Raw genomic sequence first — 26200 nt, 5'->3', positions numbered from 1 at the left:
ACTTTTGTTGTAAAGGTCTTGTGGCATGCATATCTTTTTATAGCAGCCTGTTCACCTTCCAATATTGCTAAATTTCTTCGAGAGTCAATATCTTTCCTCTAAAGCTGCCTTTTAATAGCAGCATGCTTGTAGCTTTGCTTTGTGAAAATCTGTTCTCTGTGCTCAGCTCTAAAGATCAGGTAGCTGGAGGCTTCAAGCCATACTGGCATAAACTTCTATTGCACTTTTTAAATCTGGGCACATACTCCAAGGCAGAGAGAAATTCCAAGACAGTCTGTATTCCACAAATTATACAGACGCATTTTACACCTTCAGTTACAGCCATCTATTGCCCTCATTTTAACTGCCTCTGAGTACCTAGGAAAACGGTTGCTAGAGAATTGGCTTGCTACAGTGGCTCTGTGGCTATGGCATTCTGCTTTTGAGCATCAAGTTATGCGTTTGAATCCCAGCTGTGGCAGCCATATTTTGCTGGGGTGATGGAATACAAGAATACTAATGTACCAAGTTTTGTTTGGGTACACATTAAAAACCCATGTTGTAAAAATGAATTTGGAGCATCTCTCATAGTGTCTCATAACCAGCTTGTGGCTTTGGTTCTAAAACCTCGGTTCTTCTTCTCTTTTTCTTTTCCTAGAGAATCTGATTGTGAAGAGTTTATGAAAAATGTCTAAGCCTCCTAGGAATAGGGTTGTCACATGGTGCACATTCGATTATGATTGAGCTCGATCAGGATCAAGTTTTTCAGTTGCCATTGGCTCTTTAGTGCAAGCTGCAGAAAGGAGTCAATCTCGGTGGAGAAATTTGATCTGGATCGGGCTCAATCGCAATCAAAAGCTCACCATGGGACACCTGTATAAGAAGTTACAGAAAGTGCACTTTAATGTGCGCATGATTATTGCTTTTTAACTATGCCTCTCAGTAATAATGTGAAATGGTATTACCATTGGCACCTACTTTTTCAGATTCAAAGTTTGCTGCAGAGAGTGTCATTGAACAGTTGGACGAAAATGACTTGACTGCAGACTTTTCTGGCCAGTGCCTGACTAGCATACGCCACACTAATCACCTGGCCCTTTTGCGTGAAGTAGACTTCAGCAGAAACCAGATCAAGTCAATACTGCCACTTGGATGCCTTTTGAGCATTCGCAACCTTATACTAGATGATAACTGCATAGAGACATGTGAGGGCCTTGGTTCACTACACACGCTGACCCTCCTCTCGCTTCGAAACAACAGTATCCTTTTTCGAGGTTGTTTGAATGGGCATGCCGTGATACGTTTAGCCGTACCTTTATTAGTCATATTATTGGGCATACACAACATGTCTGATCAACGTTTTCTTGTGAAAAGTTGCTTGTTACTGCTGATTAGCTTACTTTTGAACATAATTTGTATGATTTGCTTTATGACTGCTGATGTTTTTGTTGCATTGAGTGACACACTTCAACTTGATAAACTTAATAGCACATTTTCACTCACTCATACTCTTAGTATACCTTGTGGATGGTGACTTCCTGCTTCTTGTTCATAGTGCAGAGCAAAAGAAGCATAAATATTTAATGCAATAATCTATTCCAGTTCGTTATTGCTACCGAGCAACTTGCTACCATATGGCGAGGGTCCATGACAATAACAAACTATAACAACGTTCCACGGAAAGCAAACTTTTCTGGTCTCGAGGTGTGTGCTTTGTAAGCATTTGCAAAAGCCACTCATGCCTAAAAGTAGGAATGTCCGCATGATGGCAAGTACCATCTGTACACAATGTGCTTTATTACAGTGTGTGCCATCCTTGCTTCGAGTGATCGAGCATAGCATTGCAGAGAAAATAAACCAAAATACAGCAGCATCTGCTGAGTACTAGGTGCTACACTCGTTCTCAGGCATTTTCTCTTGCGAGACTCCTCTGCCAGAACAGTCAGACAGCTGTGTTTAGCCTGCTGTGACTAAGTAGTCTGGCAACTGTGTGATTCGCGGGAGCCGAGCGATGACGACCGGTTCCGCTGTTGTGATGCCGTGAATGTAATCGTCTTAATGCTTGCTTTTGATAAAGGCTACTCTCTCACATATGGTACAGTCGACCTCAAGAACCCGGAAGTAGCCTTCGCAAACGGTTAGCCACAAGCCTTATTTTGCCTCGGCCCAAGCCAAACCAGCCTGCCATGCCGTTGCCATGCCGCTCATCAATTGGGATGAAGCCACCGCCACTGATCTCGCCGGTTTCACCGCCGAGCTCATCAGAGAGGTACTATCACGCCGCCATATCGACAGTACGGGCTCTAAAGACATTATTCAACGCCTTCTCATCGACATTGACACGAAACGCACCCGCTCGTCACCAGCTTCCATGATGCCAGAACAGGGTGAGACTTCTCATGGCCTTGCCGATGCCCAGCCACCAGTACTAACGATGCCAGCATTCATGTACGACCCTGTTTAAAACATGCAACTTTTGACTGTCTTTATGCAACAACAATTAGCCTTGACCTTATTGCAAACGACTAACAAAACTCTAAATGTGACGACGCTACCCGACCTATCCATAACTCTGCCTACGTTTAGCGGTGACGAAGGCCTCGCAGCTCATCGCTGTGTGAACTACCTTGAGCACACCCAACAGCTCACATCTTCGGAGCCTGCAACGCTTCTGGCGATAGCACTGGGGAAGCTCCGCCGCCTTGCAGCAGACTGGAGAGTCACTACGGGCAGCCAATTCACAACGTGGCCCAAGTGGAAGAAAGCCTTCCTCGATCAGTTTGGTGAGCAACTCTCGCTCATTCTCGCTCATTCAGCAGTTGGAACGTGTAGCAGCTCGTACACAGGCAAGAGGCGAGACGTTGGTCAACTATGCACTCGCAAAACTGAAAATTATCCGCAGGTGCCCTGTTCACTTAACTGACAAGGAACGCATTGAGTATCTGATACAGGGAATCCACGACGACCAAGTGACTGTGGCAATCACGGTACAGTGACCAAGGACCGTGGATGAGTTTATGAGCACTGTGACAGAGGTGAATCGTGTGATAAACCACAATCGCGTCGCCCGCACTTCGCGGAGCACCGAGTCTCTTCCAAGGACCCAACCACACACCACCCAAGTAGCAAAGGTGGACCGTTCTGTCACCAACCAGCACGGCAGCCAGCCAGCGTTTCTTCAGCCTGTATCACCACCACACACGCGCATTGCCAACCTGCCACCATCTGAACAGGAAGCCAGGTACGAGGCCATTTCATCCAAATATAGTGCTCCAGCATATTGAAAAGGTGAAGACTTGAAAGATGCTGTTTGTTACAAGTGCAGCAAGAAAGGTCACCTCGATGGCACACGTTGGCCATGTTGGAGATATCTTGCTGGGCTCCAAGCTCAGATGTGCCGTAGTAACAGCGCATGTGCAAGGCCTTGGAGAAGTCAGTGCCTTTCCAGACAGTGGGTTGAATGTAACTATCATTGCCACACACTTGCCAACGAATCTCAAAGTGTAAACGTGGACCAAACCACCATTTGTTGTGGGAGGAAGCTCAGTGATGCCAGAAGAATGTACATTCCTGAACAATATCAGCCCATTGTCTGCAATTGTTGAAGCTTCTGTACTCAGACATAATGCCCTTCCACTAATTCTAAGAGAGGACTGGTTCTACGCTGCTGCGCAAGAGAAACTCCACATCAAGCCCCCTCAGCTACCTGTTATTTTCTAGCCTTCTAAGAATGTCTCGGTGCAATGCAAAGAGGAACTGATGCCGTGAATGGCAAATTCTGTGATCATCAACATGTCAGCTTTAGTACACCTCGACCTTCCGTGTTGTGGAGCAGAACCACTTCAAATGAAACACGAACCAGATGAGAATGAGCTATTGTAGAGCAAGCTCAATAATGCAACCGTAGCTGACGTGCAACAGGCACCTTTTACTGCCATCGTGCAAGCTAGTTCCAGAGGAGAGCAACTATCTACAGATCCCACTAGCGAGCCTCTTGTTGGTATCCCTGTTGGCCCACAACTTACACCTGAAAAGCAGGAGGCTGTGAAATGTGTAGTGCAACAGCATGCCTCTCTCTTCACCGCTAGTCCTGATGACATTGGACTTTATGAAGGCATTGAGCATGAGATAAAGTTCCAACGAGATGCCAAACCATATGGGCGACAGCCTTATCATTACACCAGGAATGGTTGACAGTTTCTGGAGACCCAGACGGCAACATTGCTAGCGAAGGACATAATACGACTATCATCTGGACCACGGGCATTCCCAGCCATTGTAGTGACTAAGAAGGACAAAAAAAGGCTTTGTGTGAACTACGTACCCCTTAATCGGCATGACTGTAAATGTCCTACAGCCACTGCCCCGTGCCGACACTTTTGGCGAGCTTGGCGGAAGCTGCCTGTTCGCAGTCCTGGACCTATGCTGTGCCTATTGGCAGATTAGAGTGAAAGAAGATCAAGAAAAAACAATTCATAACACATGAAGGCACCTTCAAATGGACACGGATGCCTTTTGGCCTTAAAAACGCACCATCGACGTTTCAAAAAGCCATGCAGAAGATATTTTCAGACCTCGAGCCGCGACAGTCTAAATCCGGGGTCTGTACATACCTTGATGACATAATCATCTTTGCTGATGACTTTTTTGAGTTCAGGGACATTCTTGGTGAAACACTAACTCTTTTGCAACAAGCTGGCTTCAAAGTCTCTTTGCAAAAGTGCAAGTTTGCTGTGTTGTCCGTGAAATTCCTTGGATTTGTCATCTCTCAGCAAGGCAAGCAGCCTGATCCGTCGAAGGTGGAAGCAATCTTGCGTATGCCTATCCCACAGTCATTGAAGCACCTGTTATCTTGGCTCCAAATGGGAAACCTTTATAGACGTTTTATCCAGAACTTTTCGAAGATTGCAGCGCCACTTCAAACTGCACTTTGGAAAACTGACTTTGAGTGGACCACCGAGTGCCAACACACCTTCGAGGCAATTCGAAAGGCCCTCACGTCAGCCCCAATACTGACCCACTTTGACGTGGATGCACCTACCGCAGTCACCACCAATGCTTCAGCAAGAGCCCTGAGAGCTGTGCTTACTCAGAGGCAAAATGGAAAGGACGACGTCATAGAATATGCTAGCAGTTTGCTCACAGAAACCGAGCAAAAACTGCACAGCAATGTTTGGGAGGCTTTGGCCCTGCTGCATTGGTCAATTACGGAAAAGTTCAGACACAACCTACTGGGCCAACGCTTCCACCTGCTGACTGATAACTGATCAATGGCCTGTCTAACTACGAATTTCAAGCCTTCCCAATGCTTTACAAGGATTCTGCTTGACCTTTCAGAGTTTGACTTCTCTGTCAAGCACCAACCAGGACGACAAAACCAGGTAGCTGAAATGGTATCACGTTACTTGTGTGTTACAGTGTCACAAACCACCACGCTTATCAAAATGCAAGCTGAAGATGAGACATGTAAGGCCATCCGCCCTCGACTGATGTCAGGAGAGGACACATGACACTTTGTCATCATTGATGACATTTTCTGCAAGTTTGCCAGTCCTGAGCGCTGCATGATTGTTGTCCCAGCAAAAATGCAGCAGCAAGTACTTGAGCTCACCCACGATGCGAGTGGTCACATGGACATGTCACGTACACTCAGCAAGCTGAAAGACCGCTATTGGTGGCCTAAAATGGCCACTACAGCAGCTGAGTACGTTCGATCGTGTCAAATCTGTCAAGTACATAACTGACCCACAATGAAGTCAGTCGGCCCCATGTGCATTATGCCAACAAGCGAGATCCCTTTCAGTGCCATGGCATTGGATCACATCACAATGACGGCAGTTCAGGAAGAGAAATATATTCTGAACGCCATCGACTGCACGACCAGGCACATTGCCCTCGCCACTGTGCCAACAACATCTACGAAAGATGTGCTGCAGCATTTTCTCTCAGTATTTTTTAGATTTGGAGCCCCAGATAACTGTTCGTGTGATCATGCTAAGTCATTTGAATCCAGTCAGTTCAAAAACTTTGTGCATATACATGGTGTCAATCTGCATTTCTTGCTTGCTTATCATGCAGCCAGCAATGGACTCATTGAACGAGCCAATGGCACACTATTGACAGTGCTTAGGAAGATGTGCAACAGTGACCAGTCACTATGGGCTACTGAACTGCAAGAGGACACCTTTGCCGTCAACATCACCCATCACAGCAGTACTGGGTTTTCCCCTTTTGAGCTACTTTTTGGATTCCTTCCCAAGCTCCCTCACCAAAAAGTTCGCCCACCTCAAGCTTCTGACTCCTCCGGTAGGCTTTTAGCTCTTCCAGATCTACGTAGCGAAGCTATAAGCAGTTCAGAACAGGCACAAGCAGACAGGAAGATCATCTATGATAGAACTCTTTGCAGTGTATCATTCAGCTTTGGCGATTTTGTGTGGATTCGAAGACAGGAGCCGGTACTTCATGCTAGTGAGAAACTTGCGCCGAAGTTCGAAGGCCTATATCAAGTTATTCGGCAGAGGACACCACTGACATAAGAGATCTCCTGCTTCACCAACTCAACAATGTCTATACCAGAAACCAGAGTCACTCACGTAAGCCAAATGAAAAAGTACAATCCTCCATATTTCGATCCTATCCTTGCTGCATCTGCATGGGAAGACCAAGCACAGACACTAGAAGTTTTCAAGACTGCAGGTGCAACCACTCCTCTCCAAATGGCGGAGCCTGACTCTGAAGATAGCCAACAGGACCAAAGACCCCGGCATCACCGTGTCATGCCCCGACACCTTCTGTACTGTGACTTATCTGATGAGTAGTGTCTTTCTTCCAAGAGGACTTGGACTTGTGGTGGGGTGGGATGTGAGACTGCTCTGTCAGAACAGTCAGACAGCTGTGTTTAACCTGCCGTGACTAAATAGTCTGGCAACTGTGTGATTCGCGGGAGCCGAGCAACGATGGCCGGTTCCGCTGTTGTGATGCCGTGAATGTAATCGTCTTAATCCTTCCTGTTGATAAAGGCTACTCTCTCACACTCTAAAATCATACAGCTTCATTCATTCATTCTGAAGCACAGTGCTGGTGGAAAACTCTAGGTGAGTGTGATGCCCACTGTGCAATTTGGCATATCAGCATTACACATTTTTATTGCCCCTGTTGCATTTGCTCAGTGCAGGACAAGTGGCATGAAAGTGTACATACTGAACTGGCTTTACTTAAATATCTCACTGCTGCCTTACCTTTAAAAAAAAATGGTTGTATGTATATGTAACTGTATGGCACACATGATGGTAGACAAACTTTTCATTGTTAAATGTAATGATAAACTAAGATATTGGCATTGGGGCATGTACTGTGCTATGAGATTTATTGACGGTTAGCGAGTCCAGTGCAGAGAGCTGCCGAGCAGTCCCGGCCAAACGACAGCGTGAACCAAAGCAGCGACACCGACCCTTTGGTCTTTATCTTCCTCACTTCAGGAGCCATGTGGCCGCAGTAACGTTTGGGCGATCTTCGTCATTACAGCTGGAATTAACTGCTGCTTCCCATATCTTGACCAGGATATAATTGCTAATTAGCCAGAATGCATAGAGGTAGTGGGCATGTGACATGCAAGGGAATGTTCCAAAAGCTGGTTTAAGTGGCACTGTCGTAGTGTCATCAGACATAGGAGACACAGCATGTGCGAACAGTGAAATAGATTTCATGTATTTAGATATGTGGTAACTACAGGTTTTCCCGCTCAAATTAATCCAAGCGCCAGCTATTTTAGTCCCAAGAACCAGTCAAGTTAATCCAGGTGCCACTCATTTTATCCCAGTGGCAAATAATTTAATCTCCATGCCAAATATTTTAATCCTAACGTCAGTGAATTTAAGCTAAAGATGCATTTGCTGAGGTGTTCTAGGAAGTTCGAAATAACGACAAAAGGTTATAATTTTGTGCCGACCAAACATAACTGAAGAGTCTTCTTGAAGAGCTTTGTCATGTGACAACAAAAATGCCTTTCCCTCGTCATACACCATCGAAATAATGCACTGTTATGGACATTATATTATTGCCATGAACAGGTCTTGCAAAATTCAGCTATTTGGTGGCTTTGCTGATGTGCATTGAAATAAAGAGGCATCCAGCAACAAACCGTTGATTTCTAAAGCTGGTAAAAACAGGCTGCAGAGAGTGTCACGTGACATCTCATCATTTCTGTTCCACAAGTCCCGTTGACATGCATACCAAATGAACGAGCTTCGAAAAAATCTCTGCTATTATAACCACATGGCCCATCTCGGGTCACGTGGAAGAGGGTTGAAATTGAAATTGAAATTGAAGTTTATTCAGAATAGGAAAGTACACAGGAAATGTTGTACAGGACATCTGGATCCCTAGCTCAAGGCTAGTTGGGATCCATGCTAGTTATTAATTCACAATATTAACATCAATACGAAGAAGTATAAGTAAGTCTATATACATAAACATTCATTTAAAACACAAGGCAGGGTACGTGTATTAGCTACGAGAAACCCACAGAAAGGAATTTGTATTTAGTAAATTATACACTGCAAGTGAAAAAGGTAAACATGTGTACACCATCCAGATGAAATCTATGCAGATAATAGTAATGAGTGATAATGGGATTTCACTGATAGTGAAAAACATTTTGCTTGTTTTACTTCTGTTGGTAAGCTGTTCCATAGGAGTGCTCCAGTGTTGCTTAACCTTCGCCTTCCATATACATTATGCATTTTTGGCAAGAGAAAATTTCCCTTAAGTGCGCTGCGTGTATTGCTTCTTGAATGTAAAAAATTTGATACACTCAAAGGACAGTTAGTGGTTATGCTGTTATGAGTATGCAATAGAGTTTTAAGATTCAGTAATAAATTAAGAGGCAGTATATTTAAACTTTGAAACAGCGGCATTGATTTAGCATTGTAGTCCGAAAAAGTCATAAATCGCAAGGCCCTTTTCTGAAGAAGTATGATAGGTTCAACATATGAAATGTACGTATTACCCCAAGATGCAATGCAGTAGGATAGATGGCTATGGAATATGCTAAAGTAAATTGTTCTCAGGGTGTCACAGGATCTCCCGTAACATTTGTCAGCTTATTGCTGATCTACAATCATATTGACAAGGATATCAAAAGATCGGGCTTCAATCAAGCTCTACAATGGTACTCATGTCGTGTACTTAAGACCATGTGAAAGAGTCATGTGAAATCACATAACCACGGCCGCTCGATCCAAAAGCACAAGGTGTGGCCCGCTGCGTTGCGCCTGAACGGCGTCTCGGGCCTAGTTCTCCGTGCGCCCGCTGCGGCGCCACCGCTCGGGGATGGCTGCTGATAGAGAGCGCCTTCACAGCTGCGTCGGCACGCGCGATCTCCACTCCAGTCAAGGCGTAAATAATGTGTTTTATATTTGGAAATTGCAGACAAAATCTTTCAAGTTGTCATTGGAAGTGCTGATTACGCCACAAACGCCAACAGATTGTCACAGGGGTGGAAACCTGTTCTAGAATACGCCTGAACGCCATCCGTGACGGTTGCCCGTACGATGCACGACCGGGTGGTGCACTTCCATCGAGAGGTTCTGCTTGAAGCAATCTATCAGTACTTTTATTCACTTCTCGTGAACATGTACGCAAAGTAAAAACTTTACATAGGGAGAACTTGTACAGAGTTTTCCAAGTAATGCAAACTAACCTAGATTAAATAAAAACGCTTATCACTGCAAGTAATCATCAGTAGATTGTTTCTCATGAAAACGAAGCATACTGAGTGATGCTAGAGGTTATCTAAGGAGTGGGCCCCTTTTAACGAAGCTTCAAAAGGCCTCTGCTTCGAACATGCTCATACCCTTTATTTGAGCACGCTTTCCATAAAACACATTCCCGCAGGATTCTTTCATTGTAGGCAGGTTTTTTTTTCTCTGAAGTGGCCACTTGGTTGCTGATAAAAACAGCAGCTTTGTCTCCTTTTTCCACTCTTTGTAATACCTGAACAAAGGACTGAATTTCGTTGTTGTTTTCATAAACTAAGAGGCGATTTTTCATTTCGTCCCGTTCGGACTGCAATTTTTTTCAACTCATCTCCTTGACGGGCAACTTTTTTTTGCAATCTCTTGACTGCTTTCTTTGACTGTTCTAGGACGTCCACAATATCTAATATAGTTTGGCAGGCCTGGTCAACAGAAAAAACTACGTTCAGAGCATGATTCTAAGGCAGTCTCTGGAAGTAGAGCTTCCACCTCATCGCTGAGAAACTGCAAGGCACTTTCGATGTTGGGGCTTTCTCCTGAGCTGCCGCAATTATCGCTTGCCTCAACTACTGTGTGATCAGTAAAGTTTCTTCGATGGCGTTTTTTGGGCTGCACATTATCTTTTTTGCAGGTACTGTGGATATTTGCAAAACGCGGTCGGTACCGCATTTGGAAACAGGAGCCTATGTTTCATTTCTTTTTATAGTTACTTTCTTTAAAGTGCAGGGAACATAACAGAGACCTATCGCTCGGTTCCCACTTGCTTCCTTTTCCCGACACTCCTTGGCGAGAGATATTTTTTAGCCACGCTTCTCGACGCTCCAAGTCGCAGGGGAACTCTTGATATTTCACAGTCGGGTCCTTTTTGGCATTTGTGTCGCAGAGTGGCACACAACAGTTGCGCGGCATCGCGCCAAATGAACGAGGCTGCCTACTGCACACACGCACACCGAAGAGCCTTAACGAACGAGGCTGCCTACTGCACACACGCACACCGAAGAGCCTTAACAAAGCACAGCAAGCACAGGCAAACTTGCTCACACACACGCACACGAAAAAGCACGAGATTAATGCATATCGCACAAGGCAAACACGTTCTGACGCGAACTGACTTGCTCACACACACGCACGCGAAAAAGCACGAAATTAATGCATATCGCACGAGGCAAACACGTTCTGACGCGAACCAACTTGCTCACACACACGCACGCGAAAAAGCACGAGATTAGTGCATAGAGCACGAAGCAAACACGTTCTGATGCGAGAACCAACGCCCGCTTAGCCCCGGCGCGAAGTCGCGAAAGCATCCCCGAGCAGTGGCGCCCTCACCAATAAAAGCGGTCGCAACTGTAAACTTGGCCGAGACGCGCCCGCCTATTGTCCGCGGCGCGACGTAGCTGGCCGCACCTTGCTTTGCATCGAGCGGCCATGACATAACTTTAGCCAGCCCATGGTTAATTCTCAACCATGCAGACATGGATATCAAATGAACGGGAAGCTCAAAAGCTATGCGATCGTACCCAGGTAGCAAACATCAAATGATGTGGGAAAGGGTGTCACGTGACCTCACATATCTTTCACTAGCCCATGCATTATTCCCAACAATCCTTACGGGGATATCAAACTAATGGGCTTACAAGAAGTTCTGAATGGGTACGCACGTAGGGCCCGTCAGACCACGTGGTAAAGGGTGTCACGTGACATTGCGTAACTTTCGCCAGGCTCATGGGTCCTTCCCAACCATACAGACATGGATATGAAACGAATGGTCTTCGAAAAAGCTCTGTGATGGCAACCACACACGACTTGTCAGACCAGGTGGTAAAGGGTGTCACGTGACCTAGAGTAACTTTTGAAATCCCACACATGATTCACAAGCACACTGACATGGGTATCAAACAAACGAGAATTGTAAAAGCTATGTGACAGTAGGCACATAGCGAACGTCAAATCAGACAGAAAAGGGTGTCACGTGAGCTTACATGTCTTTCACTAGGCTTATGGGTCATTCCCAACCATACTGACATGGATATCGAACTGTAGCGGTGTGACTATTGCCTCCAGAGTAGACGAAGAAGTTGGGCTCATGTGCAGATAGCGCGAGAACAGAACACGCATGCTCAACCTGGACGGCCATAGTGTCGGCCGCTTCCGAGATCCCACTGCACCCTGTCTGGCCGGCCTAAATAAATTGTGGCTACAGTGGCTACCTCTTCGCGCTGCCTCCCATAAATTGGTGACCTGGACGACCGAACCCAGCCTTCCCACAAATTGCTGACCTGGACGACCAAGCCCAGCCATGCCAGCGTCAACCCGCAATTTTGTGACCCAGACGACTGAGCCCAGCCATGCCAGCGTCGACCCACAAATTGGTGACCCGGGTGACCGAGCCCACCCAGCCTTCCCACAAATTGGTGACACCAGACAACGAGCCCAGCCATGCCAGCATCAACCCGCAAATTGGTGACACCGAACAACTGAGCCCAGCCATGCCAGCGTCAGCGCACCGACTCTACCAAGGCGAGTGACATAGCCTCATGCAGTCTGGCAGACGTCTCATGGTGGTAGGGTGTCTGGGAATTCCACATCGACATGCATCAAAGCCTTCTCCCGAGCTCAAAGCCAGCTGCGCAACAACTCTTCTGAAATTCACTGGGCCAATCATAAGCTCTTTCAGCTATTCTACGGCCTACTGCTCTCCTTTCTTGGACGTTCCCATAAGCTGTCCGCTTTCCGTTTGGGGGCACCTCACTCATCACCGATACAGAGGCTCTCCCACCAGCTCTACTTGGCACAAATTTCACTCTCGTAGGCATGGCAACGTCACAAGCACAACCTTCGCGATGCATTCAGCGACCACCACAACCCTGATGCTATCGGCATTCGAGATTTTACCGCAAGCAGCAGCAGGTGAGCCTTCCGATGTTCTGTACTCACACCTCCCGCGGATGCATGGCCTATTGAAGTTTTGCAGAAGCAGCTCTGCCATCTGGTTTCTTCAGCTCAAGGATCACTTCTGCGTCAACAACGTGAGTGACCAAAGCTTGTGCTATCTTCACGCAAGTGGTGAGCTGCCAGACGGTCTTCTTTCGAAGCTCCGACTTCTACCAGGCCCGCGCATCTATGAGAACCTGCAAAATGTCCTGATTTCACACTACAGCATCACTGTGGCTGTGCCTCGCTCATAACTTATGCTTCTGGTGCTGCCTGGTACATCTCCTGGATTGCGTGAACCTGATGCTACCAATGACAAACCATCTGCACAGTTTACCTGTACTTTACCATTGGGCTTTATTTCAGTTGTGCTTAGCACTAGGAGGGGGGCCCTGTAGGGGTGTGACTATTGCCTCCGAAGCAGGCGAAGAAGAAGATGGGCCCACGTGCAGGTAGCGCGAGAATAGAACACGCTAGTGTGTTCGACCTAGTGTGCTCGACCTTGGGGGCAGCGTATCGGCCGCTCCCGAGATCCCGCTGTAGCATGGCTGGCCAGCCTAAATAAACCGTGGCTACAGCGGCTACCTCTTCCAACGACACCTGTTCATATGATATCCACGTCAATATGGTTGGAAAGCAGCCATGCGCCTGCAAAAGTTATGTGAAGTCACGTGATACCCTTCGCCATGCAGTCTGATGTTCGCTATGTGGGCAACGCCACATAGTTCTTCAATTGCCGTTCGTTTGATATTCATGTCGGCACGGTTGGGTTTCTTGATATTGTGGAAAGCCTTGACCATCAAGTTCAGAGGCTAACTACAGCGGGGTTTCCTGCACAAGTGCTTAAGGCGGTAGCTGAGAGCCTATGTGTAAAGCTTAAGAGACAGAACAAGGGTGACCAAAAATCCGTCAAAAACAAAGAAAAAATAAAAGTTCATGTGATGCCTTTGTTTTTGAAAGTGTTTTTGAAAATGTGACGATTCTTGACAGAGGTAGGACGAAAACCAAAAGAGAGATACTTGAGGCGTTTTATATCAGTGTACATCTCTCTGAGTGATAAAGAGATAGCTTTTCTAAAAGGTTGAGCTTTAAAGACAAGGAAGTAGAAATAGAAATAAATAGGGCACAATGGTGTGTTCGTCTATTTTAAGATTTTCGTACCTTGCTAAGAACATTGCGCATGCATTGGCGGTTGATGTTCGAGAGTTGATTCGTTTCTTCAAATATATGCGAGTTGCTAATCCAGCGTTCTGGTGCCTCTTCTTTCCGTCATGCTTGTGTCTCAATTTTTTCGCTCGTTTTCTCAAGTTTCTTATCTGGTTTGATGTTCGCTATGTGTGTACCATTGCATAGCTTTTGCGATTTCCGTTCGTTTGACATGTCAGTGTGTTGTGAATCACATGTGGGCTTCCGAAAGTTATGCAACAAGGTCATGTGACATTCTTTACCACGTGGTCTGACGTGCCGTGCTTGGGTACTATCACAGAGCTCCCTCAAAGCCCAATCGTTTGATATCCATGTCAATATGGTTGGGAATCTGGAATAGGCTGGTGAATGTAACGTCTGAGATGGGATATGGCTATAATCGCGGAGATTGTTGAAAGCTTGTTAATTTGATATTCATGTCAACGGGGCTTGTAGAAAACAAAATGATCAGATGTCATGTGATGCTCTTTTCAGCCTGTTTTTATCAGCTTTAGAAATCAACGGTTTGTTGCTGGATGCCCCTTTGTTTCAATGCATGTCAGCAAAGTCATCAAATAGCTGCATTTTGCATGACCTGTTCATGGCAATAATATAATATCCATAACAGCACATTATTTCGTTGTTGTATTGCACGAAAAAGGCATTTTTGTTGTCACATGACAACGCTCTTCAAGAAGTCTCTACAGTTATCTTTGGTCAGCACAAAATTATAACATATTGTTATTTTCAACTTCCTAGAACACTTCCACAAATGTATCTTTACTTTGGGTTAAATTCACTGGTGTTACGATTAAAATATGTGGCGCGTATAATAAATTATTTGGCACTGGGATTAAATGTGCGTCAGCTGAATTAAATTGACTGGCGCTTGGACTAAACTAACTGGCGCTTATATTAATTTGAGCAGGAAAACATGTAGCATTGGCAAGTAACGAATTTTGAACTACAGTAAGGAGTGCATGTCCCAATAATTATGTTAGATGCATAAAATCGTTAGATGCTTATATATCAAGCAAAAGCTAGATGCATATATATCATAATACTATATCGCAAAATGAAAACATATATAGAGCTGCACTCACATTTCACATTAGGGAGTATCGTAACCATGGTGATATTTTTCTGCCAATCACAACCACTTTATAAAGTAGCTGTTGCAAGTGCACTATTTATGATTTAGCCTGAAGGCCAACCGCATAGCAATTTTGTGCTGCATAACAAATTGTTGTTCCTAATTATTTAGATATACAGAGAAAGCTCAGTTCACTTGAAGTGCAGATAGATACTTCACTGAAAGCTTGCAGTGATTAAAGGGTCCCTGAAACGGTTCGGACAAATCTTGTAGACGCGTAGGGTACAGCTTAAGTAGAACATTCACACGACAATTTAAGTGAAGCGTTACGTATTAATGGAGCTACAAGCGATTACAAGTTACTCTCCTCCCTAGCCATGCTTTTCCCCCTCAACTCGTTCGCCGAGCGATCGGGGCTAAGCTCCGCCTTCACTGGTTCTGCGTCATGATGCAACGTCACATCGTCCACTTCCGGTTGCTTTGGAGCCCGCCCCCACCCGCGCGAAACCTCTCTGCTAGCCGCTTGGCCGTCGACCCTAAGGGAGAGCTATCGAAGCAGCGTGCGTTGCGATCATTCTGTCGTAGCGCCGAATGTGTCTGATATTCCGGTAATCACACACTAGCTCGATGGAACGGCGGAGACATAAACTCAAGCTGATGAAGGAACTTTATCGTAGACGTACGTGAGCTGCCTGATCGGTCTCCATGGTCCAGCCACCCGTTGGCGCTGAGCTTAACCAGCCAAAGAAAGAGCTAATATTGCTCTAACCAAGTTTAAAGCATTTTAAACATTTACAAAAACAATGTGTTAACGATTACACTCATGCGAAATATTTACACCAGCAGCAAAGAAGAATACATTCTGTTACTGCTACTGTGTGTGGTTGAGCTTTGTGCCGCCAGGTGGCTGCACCGTGCAGACCATTCACATTTGCGCTTCTCTTCATCCCCTGAAACGACACGGAAGGGGACACGGCCAGGCCCTGTCCCCTTGCGCTTGCGTTTACCCTAATACCGGACTCACGAAACACTATTGCGTTAGTAATCTTCCGGTGTAAAGTGACGGCCGCAATCGCGCAAATCCTGGTGCCGATCGGATAGCGGCAGTCCGATGCGCTGCAGCCAGTCCGCTCGTCTACTGGCTTGCAGAGGGACACATGTTGCAGCTTGACATATTGCCAGTCGCTACGTTTGCAGTCCACAACGCAACAAAGTCTAATCATAGCACTCGCGAAAAGACAGACCGACACTGACGGCAGAGCTCTCGTCAAAGACGGAGCACGTTGTAACACAAGCAGACGACACTTGCTGTGTGCCGGAAGTGCTTAAGTGTACGGAAAAATCTTTCTTGTGCATTCTCTTTCCGTTACTTTCCTTTTATAAAAACAAATTAACTAACATTCCAACTATTACGAAGATCATTTGTTCACCATAAAGGTGGAAAAATTATCGATCATGTGCCCTGGTCAGCCAATCGGATAGCTCGCCCCACTGACGTCGTATGGGTGATTTACATCATATGGGTAGGGGCGGCTTAAAATTCCGCCGAGCAGTGTGCTGCGATCGGCAGCGATGTGCATTTTTAAAACCTTATAATAAATTACACGCTTTACGCGGAGCACTTAGATGCGTCAATTAATGATCAGAAGGGCCTACTCTAACGACTCAGTATGTTTGTACAAAATCGTCAAAATTGTTTCAGGGTCCCTTTGATGTTTGTGATACCGAAACTGAGACCTTGATACATGGCACATCAACTTGTAGCCTTCAATGTAATGTGTGAAATGGTGCACATTTGCTCAAGGGAGGCTTTGTAAAAATATGCTATTTGAATATGGACCACAAAGGGCAGTGTCAATGCTTTTCATTCATATTTATAGCTCTGTGATACCTGTAAAGTTTTTCCTGGTGACACCAGCACCACTTGCTCCCATATAGCGTAAATGTAAAGTTTACAGCAGTGTAGTACTCACTGTCACAAACTGCTTTTCTTGTCATGCCTGGGAAGCCGTGCATTCTGGGATTTTTCATGCAGTTGTACCCCGTTATAATGAAGTTGCATTGGATATGAAAATACCATTATTATATCCGATGTTCATTATAAGCATACTAGCAGATATTGACAAAAAGAAAGATAGGGATCAGGTCTATGCGAAAGAAACGTAAGTAGGGTGCCTCCGATGCAAAGGGTCTGCTGTGGATTTTGATGACCTGTCGCCATCTTGCTATGCCAATGCGAGCCACGGGAACAACAGTGAATTACATACACACACTCTGCACCACCGCGAATATGCAACCATGCATTGGTGTTATCACATGATATCGGCTCACTGAGAGCAGCTAACCAAGCCAAGCCACTGGCCAAAACGTGTACATTGCCAACGGAGTGGCCCATGCAGCCAGTGCATCTTATCTCGTGCTCGATCTCTAATGAAGTCTACGAGTGCAAAAGTAAAAATGTGCGTGCTGGTGACAGACTTTAGAACACGAAAGGGATCGCACGTGGATCTGTACTCTGCTACTATGGCTGTCATTCTAGCCTGTGCGTCTTATCTCACGCTTGATCACCGATAGGTCTACAAGGGCGAACACGATGACAGTCTCCTGTGATGACTTGTCACCAGCCGCAGCACCTCTTAGACCACTAGGCCTAACCAGTAACACTTTGTCGGGAGTCGGCGACCAAAGTTGCAGTTCCATACCAGTTGACATGGCAATAACTTTGTTTATTGCTGCCTTGTTTGCGGCATTGCTTGCTTAGTTCAAATTCGAAACACCATGCCGCGTTAAAAATTTCAGTTATTGCTGTTTACATTCGTGCTAGGTGTAGGGGGTGGTTCCGCAAGAATCATTGAGGCAAAAAAAATAGACTTCTGAAAAGCTGTCGGTAGCTGTATTTGACATTTTCGCTACCAAAATATACATTTTGAGGCATGTACAAGCGAAAATTTGCTTCGCTATGACCGATGTCATGTCAGATATTGCGTTTTCGATTTCGTTATAGCAGCAGAATGCTCCATTAATACTGGTGTCACACGTACACTTCTGATCTCAATCGGCACAGGTCCGGATCGAAATTCTCGACTGCGATTGGCTCTCTCGTGCATTTCGTGCAAAGGAGCCAATCACGACCGAGAAATTCGATCCTGATAGGGCTTGATCGCGATCAGAAGTGTACCGTGTGACACCCGTATAAAATAAAGCATGACCAACTAAATGTTACATTTACTTCATTATATCCGATAATTCGTTATGTCTCTGTTAGCTATAGTGAAGTTTGACTGTATTAAGCTTACACCACGTTCAGCCAGGGTGTTTGCCTCACTTGTAGAAGGCTATTTAGTCATTGCTAATTAAAATATCATGCATCTGCAACCTTTACAGCTTTGCCGTGATTGCTTTTGTGATGCATATTATGCACTTTTAAAAGTTAAGCACAAGTGAAATTTCGTTGCTGTTGGCCTTTTAGTGCTTCCCACTCCCAAGCTAAATCTATGTTGTTTCCAATGATGAAACTTGAAATTTATGTAATTGCTTAACATACTGTTTTTTTTTTTGCAAGAATTGAATGTCATCAAATAAGTTCAGCATAACTTCTGTATTTTTTTGGTTTAGCCAAATATACTGAACCGAAATTACGAGTTCTAGGGAATGCACAAAACATTGTTTATGCCACTGGAACAACATTTTTGTTTGTGACTTAGAAGCCTTAACAACTTCCCCAGGGATTCGCAACAAGGACTGCCTAATTGTTCTGGAGACCTGCCTATTGCTGACTGAGCTGAACCTGGAGGGAAACCCCATCTCCAAGTGCAAGGATTATGTTCAGAGTTTGCTTCCTCAGGTTAAACTTCTGGATGGACTTTCTATGTCAGGCCGAGTCTAGTTCCACAGTGTTTAAATGGTTCTGCAGCCTGACTACCTACGGTGCAACTTTTGTCTTCTATGGTATATCTCATTGTGTTTTGTGCTCTCATTTGCTATTATCCTGACAAAATATCTTGAGGGTGGCTCTCTTAATAACCTTAAAAGAGGTGCTATTATTGTATGGACAGAATCTAAACATACTTTTTCAATTTTTTTCTGAAGTCTTTGTGAATGGTGGTGCTTATGCAATGTAAGTTATATACAAACAACTTATGCTGAGTTTTTTTATTATTTTAGTTTGTTAGGTATAGTCCAAAGCAAAACAATACAATTTGAATTTTTTGACAGAAAATTTTGCATTCAGGTGGTGCATGGCACCTGCTATTTGATGGCATCACAATTTTTCCAATTGCATGTGTGTGATGGCCTCACGAGTTGGCACAGTAATGTGTGGAGAATGGTTGCATTTGTGAGATATACCGTATTTACTCGCATAATGATCGCACTTTAGTGTAAAAAAAATTCACGCAAATTCAGGGGTGCGATCATTATGCAAGTTAAATTTTCCGTGAAAATAAAATTTTTTTTTTGATCTCGTGTTTGCTGCGGGATGACAACAGGTCAACAAGCAGGCGGCTGCTGCTGTAGCAGTATGGTGTACTGGAATAGGGTAGTGTGTCGTCCGGTGGTGAAAACGTGCTTCTTTTTGCGATGACGGCCGGGAGTGCTGGAGCACGGATGGATGGATGGATGTTATGAGCGTCCCCTTTGGAACGGGGCGGTGGGTTGCGCCACCAAGCTCTTGCTATCATACTGCCTAATGTCCTACCTAAGTTAAACAATAAAAATTTAAAAAATAAACACTATGAAATCCCACACCCTATTTTTCTGATCCCCCATTGCTAACTGTGCTTTTGTAGGTTTCTGTTTTTTGTCGTTTCCCTACTTTTCATCCACCAATCCTGCAATCGCCTCTTACTAATGCCTATTGCGGACATGTTTACTTTTCACTGCTCCCGCTGAACCCAAGGGCTTCAAGGAGGCCAGTGGTGCCTAAATCGACCGCTGGGTAGACGTCTTCACATTCTAATAAAAGATGCTCCATAGTTTCCCTAGCTTTACCGCAGCAAGCACATGCTTCTTGTTCCTTCTTATATCTCGCTTTATAGGCGCGTGTTCTAAGGCATCCCGATCTCGCTTCGAAAAGTAATGAGCTCCCCTTTGAATTATCATAAATTGTTTCTTTCCTGATTTCGTTTTTTCCTCTTAAGTAGTTACTCATGGCAGGTTTCCTTTCCATTGCCGCCACCCATGAGATTATTTCAGCCTCTCTGACTTTCCGCTTGACCGTCTTTGTTGCTGTGTTGCCCACCCTACAGGCCACATACTTGCTGGTAAGCTTCCTAGTTCTTTTCCTCCACTGTGAATCAATGTTTTTCCTGTACAGATACCTGAACATTCTCCCAGGCCATTTACTTTCTTCCATATTCCTCAGGCGTTCTTCATAATCAATTTTACTCCGAGCTTCCCTCACTTCAATACTAGTCCAGCCCATATCACCCTGTACAGCTTCATTTGTAGTCTTCCCGTGAGTGCCCAATGCGAGGCGACCCACTGACCTTTGGTTTCCAAAAGTAAGTCCTGGAACCATTAGACCTTTCAACATACCTCGGAGGACCTCGTACCTATTGTATCCCCATAGCGCTCTGTGCTTCATTATGGCTGCATTTCTCTTCCCCTTCACTGTTATTGTTTTTTCCTGTGTTTCCATGTATCCATTGCCCTTGTTTATCCATATACCAAAGTATTTATATTCTGTTACCCGAGGTATTTCCTGGCCCTGTATCTCCACTGTCTGTTCACTGTTTTCATTGAATACCATAACGCCTGATTTTCTAACACTAAATTTCAAACCTAAGTTGTTGCCTTCCTGTCCACAGATATTAGCCAGACGTTGCAAATCACTTTGCTTGTTAGCTAGCAACACAATGTTATCCGTATAAAATAAACCTGGGAGCTGCTGCTGTACTACTGTACCTGCCTGTTTGTATGAGAGATTAAACCCGATATTACTTCCTTCTAGCGCCCTCTCTATCCTCACCATGTACATCATAAACAGCAGCGGGGATAAAAGGCCCCCCTGCCTCAGTCCCTTGTTGATATGAACTTTCTCCTCGCTTCTCATCCCTTCCCATTCAACGCAAACGGTATTTTCTAGGTAAATCTATCTCAAAAGCTGTAGACAATCGACACCTAAGCCTTCCCCTTCCAGAATATCCCACAAAATATTGCGGTCTACGTTGTCATATGCTACTGTAATGTATAAAAAGGTCACATAAGAAGGTCTGCTTTTTACTTTTGATATTTCAATACACTGAGTAAGAACAAACAAGTTATCATCCAAATGCCTACCTATTCTGAAGCCATTCTGAAGCTCTCCCAAAATGCCGTTATTCTCTGCTCATGCTTGAAGCTTTAATTTGATTGCCTGCATTGCTAGCCTGTATATTACCGATGTAATGGTCAATGGTCTATACGAGTGAATTCTGTCTTTCTCCCCCTTACCTTTATAAATTAAATTAATCCTACTTTGTCGCCAACTGTCTGGCATTCGTCTATGTTTTAAAGTTTTTTTTACACTGCTTGCACCAGAGCTTCCTTACTTTTTGGTCTTAGTTCATTTATCAGCCTAACAGGAACCTCGTCTAGCCCTGTGACTGTGCGCTTAAACATTTTCTCTTCCACTTTCTTCCAGTTGAAATTTGTCAGCACCAGCTCCTTTTCCACTTGGGTTTCTTTCATGCTCTTTTTTTTCTTCAAATACAACCTCGTCATTGCATTGGAGACATTCGGCTATTATTTTTCGGATATATTTTATTGCCGCTTCTCCTTCCAGTCTGTTTTCATCTTCGTCTAGGATATGTTCTTGTATTGTTGTTGACTTCCTGCCTAATAATTTTATGTGGTTCCAAAATATTCTAGATGCGGCCTTCTTTTTCTCACGTATTTCTGACAACCAACGTTCACTTTCACCTTTTAATTTTGCTTGCACCAGTATTTGAACCATAGACTTTTTCTCCCGGTATATTTCCCATTTACTGATTACTTCATCCTGCGGCAACTGCTCCTTCTTTGCCTGCCTGTGCTGTCGAGATGCTTTCTGTCGTTCTGCGATCGCTTCTCCTTTCTCCCTGTTCCACCAGCTTTTCGGTTTCTTTGTTCCTTTCCAACGAACATGTTGTTTCTCTTTCCGTATTTCTGTCGTTATTACGCTTAGCAGTTCACCATATTCCCACTCTTTACTTGGCCATTTGCCAATTTCTTCCTCGACTCTAGTGACCATATTTGCTATTTGTACAGCCCTCAAGTTTGGACTGGCCATTTTGCGCTCCTTGCTCTCTTTCCCAACTTCATATTCCATTTTTAAAATGATGCGTTTATGGTCACTCCCTATGCTGTTAAACCCTTCCTCATCGATGACCATTTCTCTCAACTTATCATGAATTCCTTCTGTCATCAGACAGTAATCAATGGTCGATTGCCGGTTTCCCACTTCCCACGTGATCTGTCCTTCACACTTAGGCCCTGTATTCACGATCACGAGGTTATGTTGCTCGCAAAGGTCTAGCATTGACTTCCCGTTATTGTCGGTATAGCCATCTAAATCCTGTATGTGGGCATTCATGTCACCTAATAGGACAATCTCAGCACCATTCCCGAAACCCTTAATATCAGCGCTTATGCATTCCACTAACTCTTTATTCTTCTCTGTGCAATTATTTCCTGTCCACAAATACGTAACGCCCAGCCAAGTTTTTTTTCCCACTCATTGTACCTGATAACCAAAGATGCCCTTGACATTTTGAATTTACTCTTTTCCATTTGGCTCCCTGATGGATGAGCATTCCGACTTCCCCTCCCTTTATTTCCGACTTAGTTCTGTTGCACCCTTCCCAAACATAATTCTCAATAACTGGCGGCTCTTCTGAGTCTCTAAGGTGCGTTTCTGTAACCGCATACACCCCTATTTGTTCTCTATTTAACTGCTCTTCAATATCTGCCCACTTTTCCTTCTGCGGCCCTGCCTATTTATGTAGCCTGTTGCATGGCAAGCTCTCTTGCTTTCCTCCTTTTCTTGCTATCGGCGGTGATGCTCTTCCGAGGTTCCCCAAGGGGACCTTCTTCATTACTATCTACTCTGGCCTCCTGGGCGCCCGCGGGCCCCCTAAAAAAGCAACAGCGCGACCACCAATTCGCCAGCCCACTTGTGCCAGCCTGCAATTGAAGCGGATCTCGCCTCGTTTAAAACCACCACACCTTCTCACTTCCCTGTTTACTTCGACCACCTCGAAGCCTCTCTCGACTCATTTTCCATATTGCCTCATTAGCAACCATTACGGCTCTTTATACATGACTGTCGCATACAGGCACCTCCGGCACCGTGCACACCACGATCTGCACCTGAGGGGATAGCTCGCGCAAGTCGTCCATCCCCTTCGCCAAGCACTGGGCTAGTCCTGTCCCTTTCCTGTTCAGGATGTCATTTAGCCCACCTGCTTTTATGACAAGGTTGCGCACGTGGGCATTTTCCGCGAGCTTTTCTTTTGCTCGCTCCATGACAGAACCCAGTGTCCGCCCTGGAAATGTTCCTACCGCCACTCGTTTATCGCCTTTCACCCTCTCCACAATTGCTTTTGAGCAACTAGCCATGTTTGAGTCGCCGGCGATAATCACCCTTTCACTCTCCTACCTCTCCCTGCTTCCCTCTGTCCTTTTCCGCGTGATTCGAACTCGTCAAGGGGCATTGTCCCCTCGGCTCCTGCTTTTTCCGCGCGGCGGCCTCGAGGTAGCTGCCGCTCTTTCCAGCTAACCTTCATCATGCCGCACGAATTCCACGTACCTTGGTGACACTCCCTCGCCTGTCGCGTCGGAGGTCTGCGTTCCATTGTCACGCACATTCTCGTTCACAATGGCGGCCCTGTTCAGCTTTTCCTCGGCTGCTTCAAGTCCCTTTTCAACTTCCTTCGGTGCATCACGCTCCCTGTTTAGCTCATTTTTGAGCTCTTGCACCTGTTTGACAAGCTCTTCCTGGAAAGCCTCCATTTTCTGCAGCCTAGTATCGACATCACATTGTGTGCCGATTGGTTCGATGCCCTCTCCATTCTCATCCGTATCCTCATCTGCCTTGAGGGACCCCCCGCGCACTGCCTGCTTTCCCGGCTTTCTTGCCATGTATTGCACGGCTTTTTGCAAATACTATAATAATGCTACTACTGATGCAAATACTACAATGCTGTACCACTATATCAATGCAGAGCACGTGCCTTTTAGCCAGAACCGATACGCACAGGAACCAAATCCTCAAAATGTCGCAAAGCAATTCTGAGCACTGTTTCCAAAGCAATCAAGCCGCGGAGACCGAAGGTATGACACGCTCTCGCACGCGCTCAACCACGCTGCCACGCTCTCACTTTCCTACCAAAAACACGCACAGTAAAACCACCTAATAGCTATTAATCTTGCCACCTCCAAGCTACCATTTAAAGACTACAAACACTCAACGTCCCAACCGGCTGCCACGTGTTGAAGCACTTGGCGCGAAAGGACGCTCTAACAATCCTGCAAAACCAAATGTGCACGAAACACACCAGCGCACCCGAAATACAAGAGACAAAAAGGAAAGAAAAAGAAAACCCACCCAATTACTATTTAAAAGCAAAAAATCAGCAAATCAAAAACAGAAGCAAGCTCAAAGCATGCACAAAAACTTATGATTTCGTCGCTGCCACGGAGCCCCGAAAAGCAAAAGCACGTCCATTCGGCACAAAATCCAAACCAACCTTCACGCCGGTCTACTGCAGCGCCATCTGTCGCTGCAGCCTGGAGTCGTTGTTGGCAAGAGGAAAACTAATGGTGCAACCCAGGGCCTCCGGATTGGCAGTTATGGTTGTCGCAGAGGTAATGCATGTACGTTTGGAGCTCGCGGATTGCTTGCGGTGGTTTTTCCTGCCGCGTTCGCATCATTCTTTATGTGCACGGCAAGCGCTGGGTTTGCAAATGTAAGGATTGGGGTCTCAATCCCATCGCTCGTAATCAGTTGTCAAGGTTTGAGTCGGGCATGAATTAGAAGGTAGCTGGCCCATGCCGTCGTCCAACTTATCCACGCTGAGGACGTTGTTGAGGGGAATGACTGCTGCTCATCGAGAACGAGAAGTATGGGTTTATTTACAGTATTTACATAAGGACGATGCAGTTCATCAGTCTAGCATGACTGCGAGAGAAAGTACACTGAGCAGCCGCACAACAGCGGTTTATACACTCGGTCCTCCCTCGATCCCAAGTTGAGGGAAACGTTCGATCAATCATCGTAAACAAGTCTCCTCTCTGCGCCAGGGATTACACACACACACTTCCGCACAGGTTCACGGTCCTCAACCGACGTCAGACGGACTTCGTAGAACTCTGGGTTTACGTCAGGAAAGGTGCCTTTTATTCCCCGAGCTGACCCCCGCAGCGCGCCCGCCGGTTGCCCATTGTCTTGCGTCTTGAACGGCGCGTGGGAAGGGGCCTCGAACTACGTTCCCTCGGGGACTCCCTCGTTCACAGCAGACCAGGTCGGCAGTGGCGGTTTCAGGCACAAAGCCTGCTTCGTCGAACTCATCTTGGCTCCAGCGATGGAGAGTCGAGGACGCGCGTATTGTTCCACACACAGTTGACTTAGTGACGCCGTGGCTAGAGGTTTGCGGTGGCGTCCCAGGAAAAGTTGACGCCCGCTGTCGCAACAGGCTGGCAAAACTTGCACGTCAGCGGGCCGTTCTTAACAATGTACTTTGCGCGCGCGCGTGTGTGTGTGTGTGTGTGTGTGTGTGTGTGTGTGTGTGTGTGTGTGTGTGCGTGTGTGTGTGTGTGTGTGCGTGTGTGTGTGTGTGTGTGTGTGTGTGCGCGCGCGCGCGCGTGCGTGCGTGCGTGTGTGTGTGTGTGTTTGCGCGTGCGTGCGTGCGCGCGTGGAAGCATTGAGGTTCCTGCATAACGATCACAACAACTCTGGGCTGCTTCAGGTCGAGCACATTGAGAACATTGGCTGTATTGCCCTTCGGCGCCCTTTTACAGAGCGAAATAGCTAAACGTTAGCGGCTGCATTCGTCACAGAACAGTATTTTTTTTTCAGTGAAACCTGGCGACCGCTTTTCTGGCTGATACAAAATGAAAGGAATCCCGTGAAACCGACCAGGCACAGTGCAGGTGCTCTTTCCGGGCTTTTCATCGTCGTGTCTTTCGAAATACTAAAAGCATATGCGTGCTTACCGAACGGAACGAGAAGGCAAGTTTTTGTTTGTCTTCTGCAACCGAAACGCTGAGCCATTGGCTGAGCAGACGATCAGGAACA

General features: G+C 45.7%; 1 protein-coding gene and 1 long non-coding RNA gene across 5 annotated transcripts in view; both read left to right on the top strand.

The window, feature by feature from the left end:
* Window positions 1–19405, top strand: part of RabGGTa (Rab geranylgeranyltransferase subunit alpha) — a 68578-nt gene extending 49173 nt beyond the window's left edge. For all 4 annotated transcript variants that reach the window (XM_050195076.3, XM_050195075.3, XM_055062807.2 and 1 more), the window contains 2 exons: window positions 966–1238; window positions 18672–19405. In XM_050195076.3, the coding sequence (XP_050051033.1) occupies window positions 966–1238; window positions 18672–18832 (434 nt within the window). In that variant the 3' untranslated portion in view covers window positions 18833–19405. The remainder of the gene's footprint in view (window positions 1–965; window positions 1239–18671) is intronic.
* On the top strand, window positions 1249–7020 carry LOC140218482 (uncharacterized). Its single transcript, XR_011894751.1, has 2 exons — window positions 1249–2366; window positions 6058–7020. It is a non-coding gene; the product is annotated as an uncharacterized lncRNA (long non-coding RNA).
* Window positions 19406–26200: the final 6795 nt, after the last annotated feature.

Source organism: Dermacentor andersoni, chromosome 1, assembly GCF_023375885.2.
Source record: "Dermacentor andersoni chromosome 1, qqDerAnde1_hic_scaffold, whole genome shotgun sequence".
In the NCBI taxonomy this organism is placed as follows: Eukaryota; Metazoa; Arthropoda; class Arachnida; order Ixodida; family Ixodidae; genus Dermacentor; species Dermacentor andersoni.
Note: the sequence above shows the minus strand (reverse complement) of the source record. Positions and strands in the feature narration are given on the sequence as shown.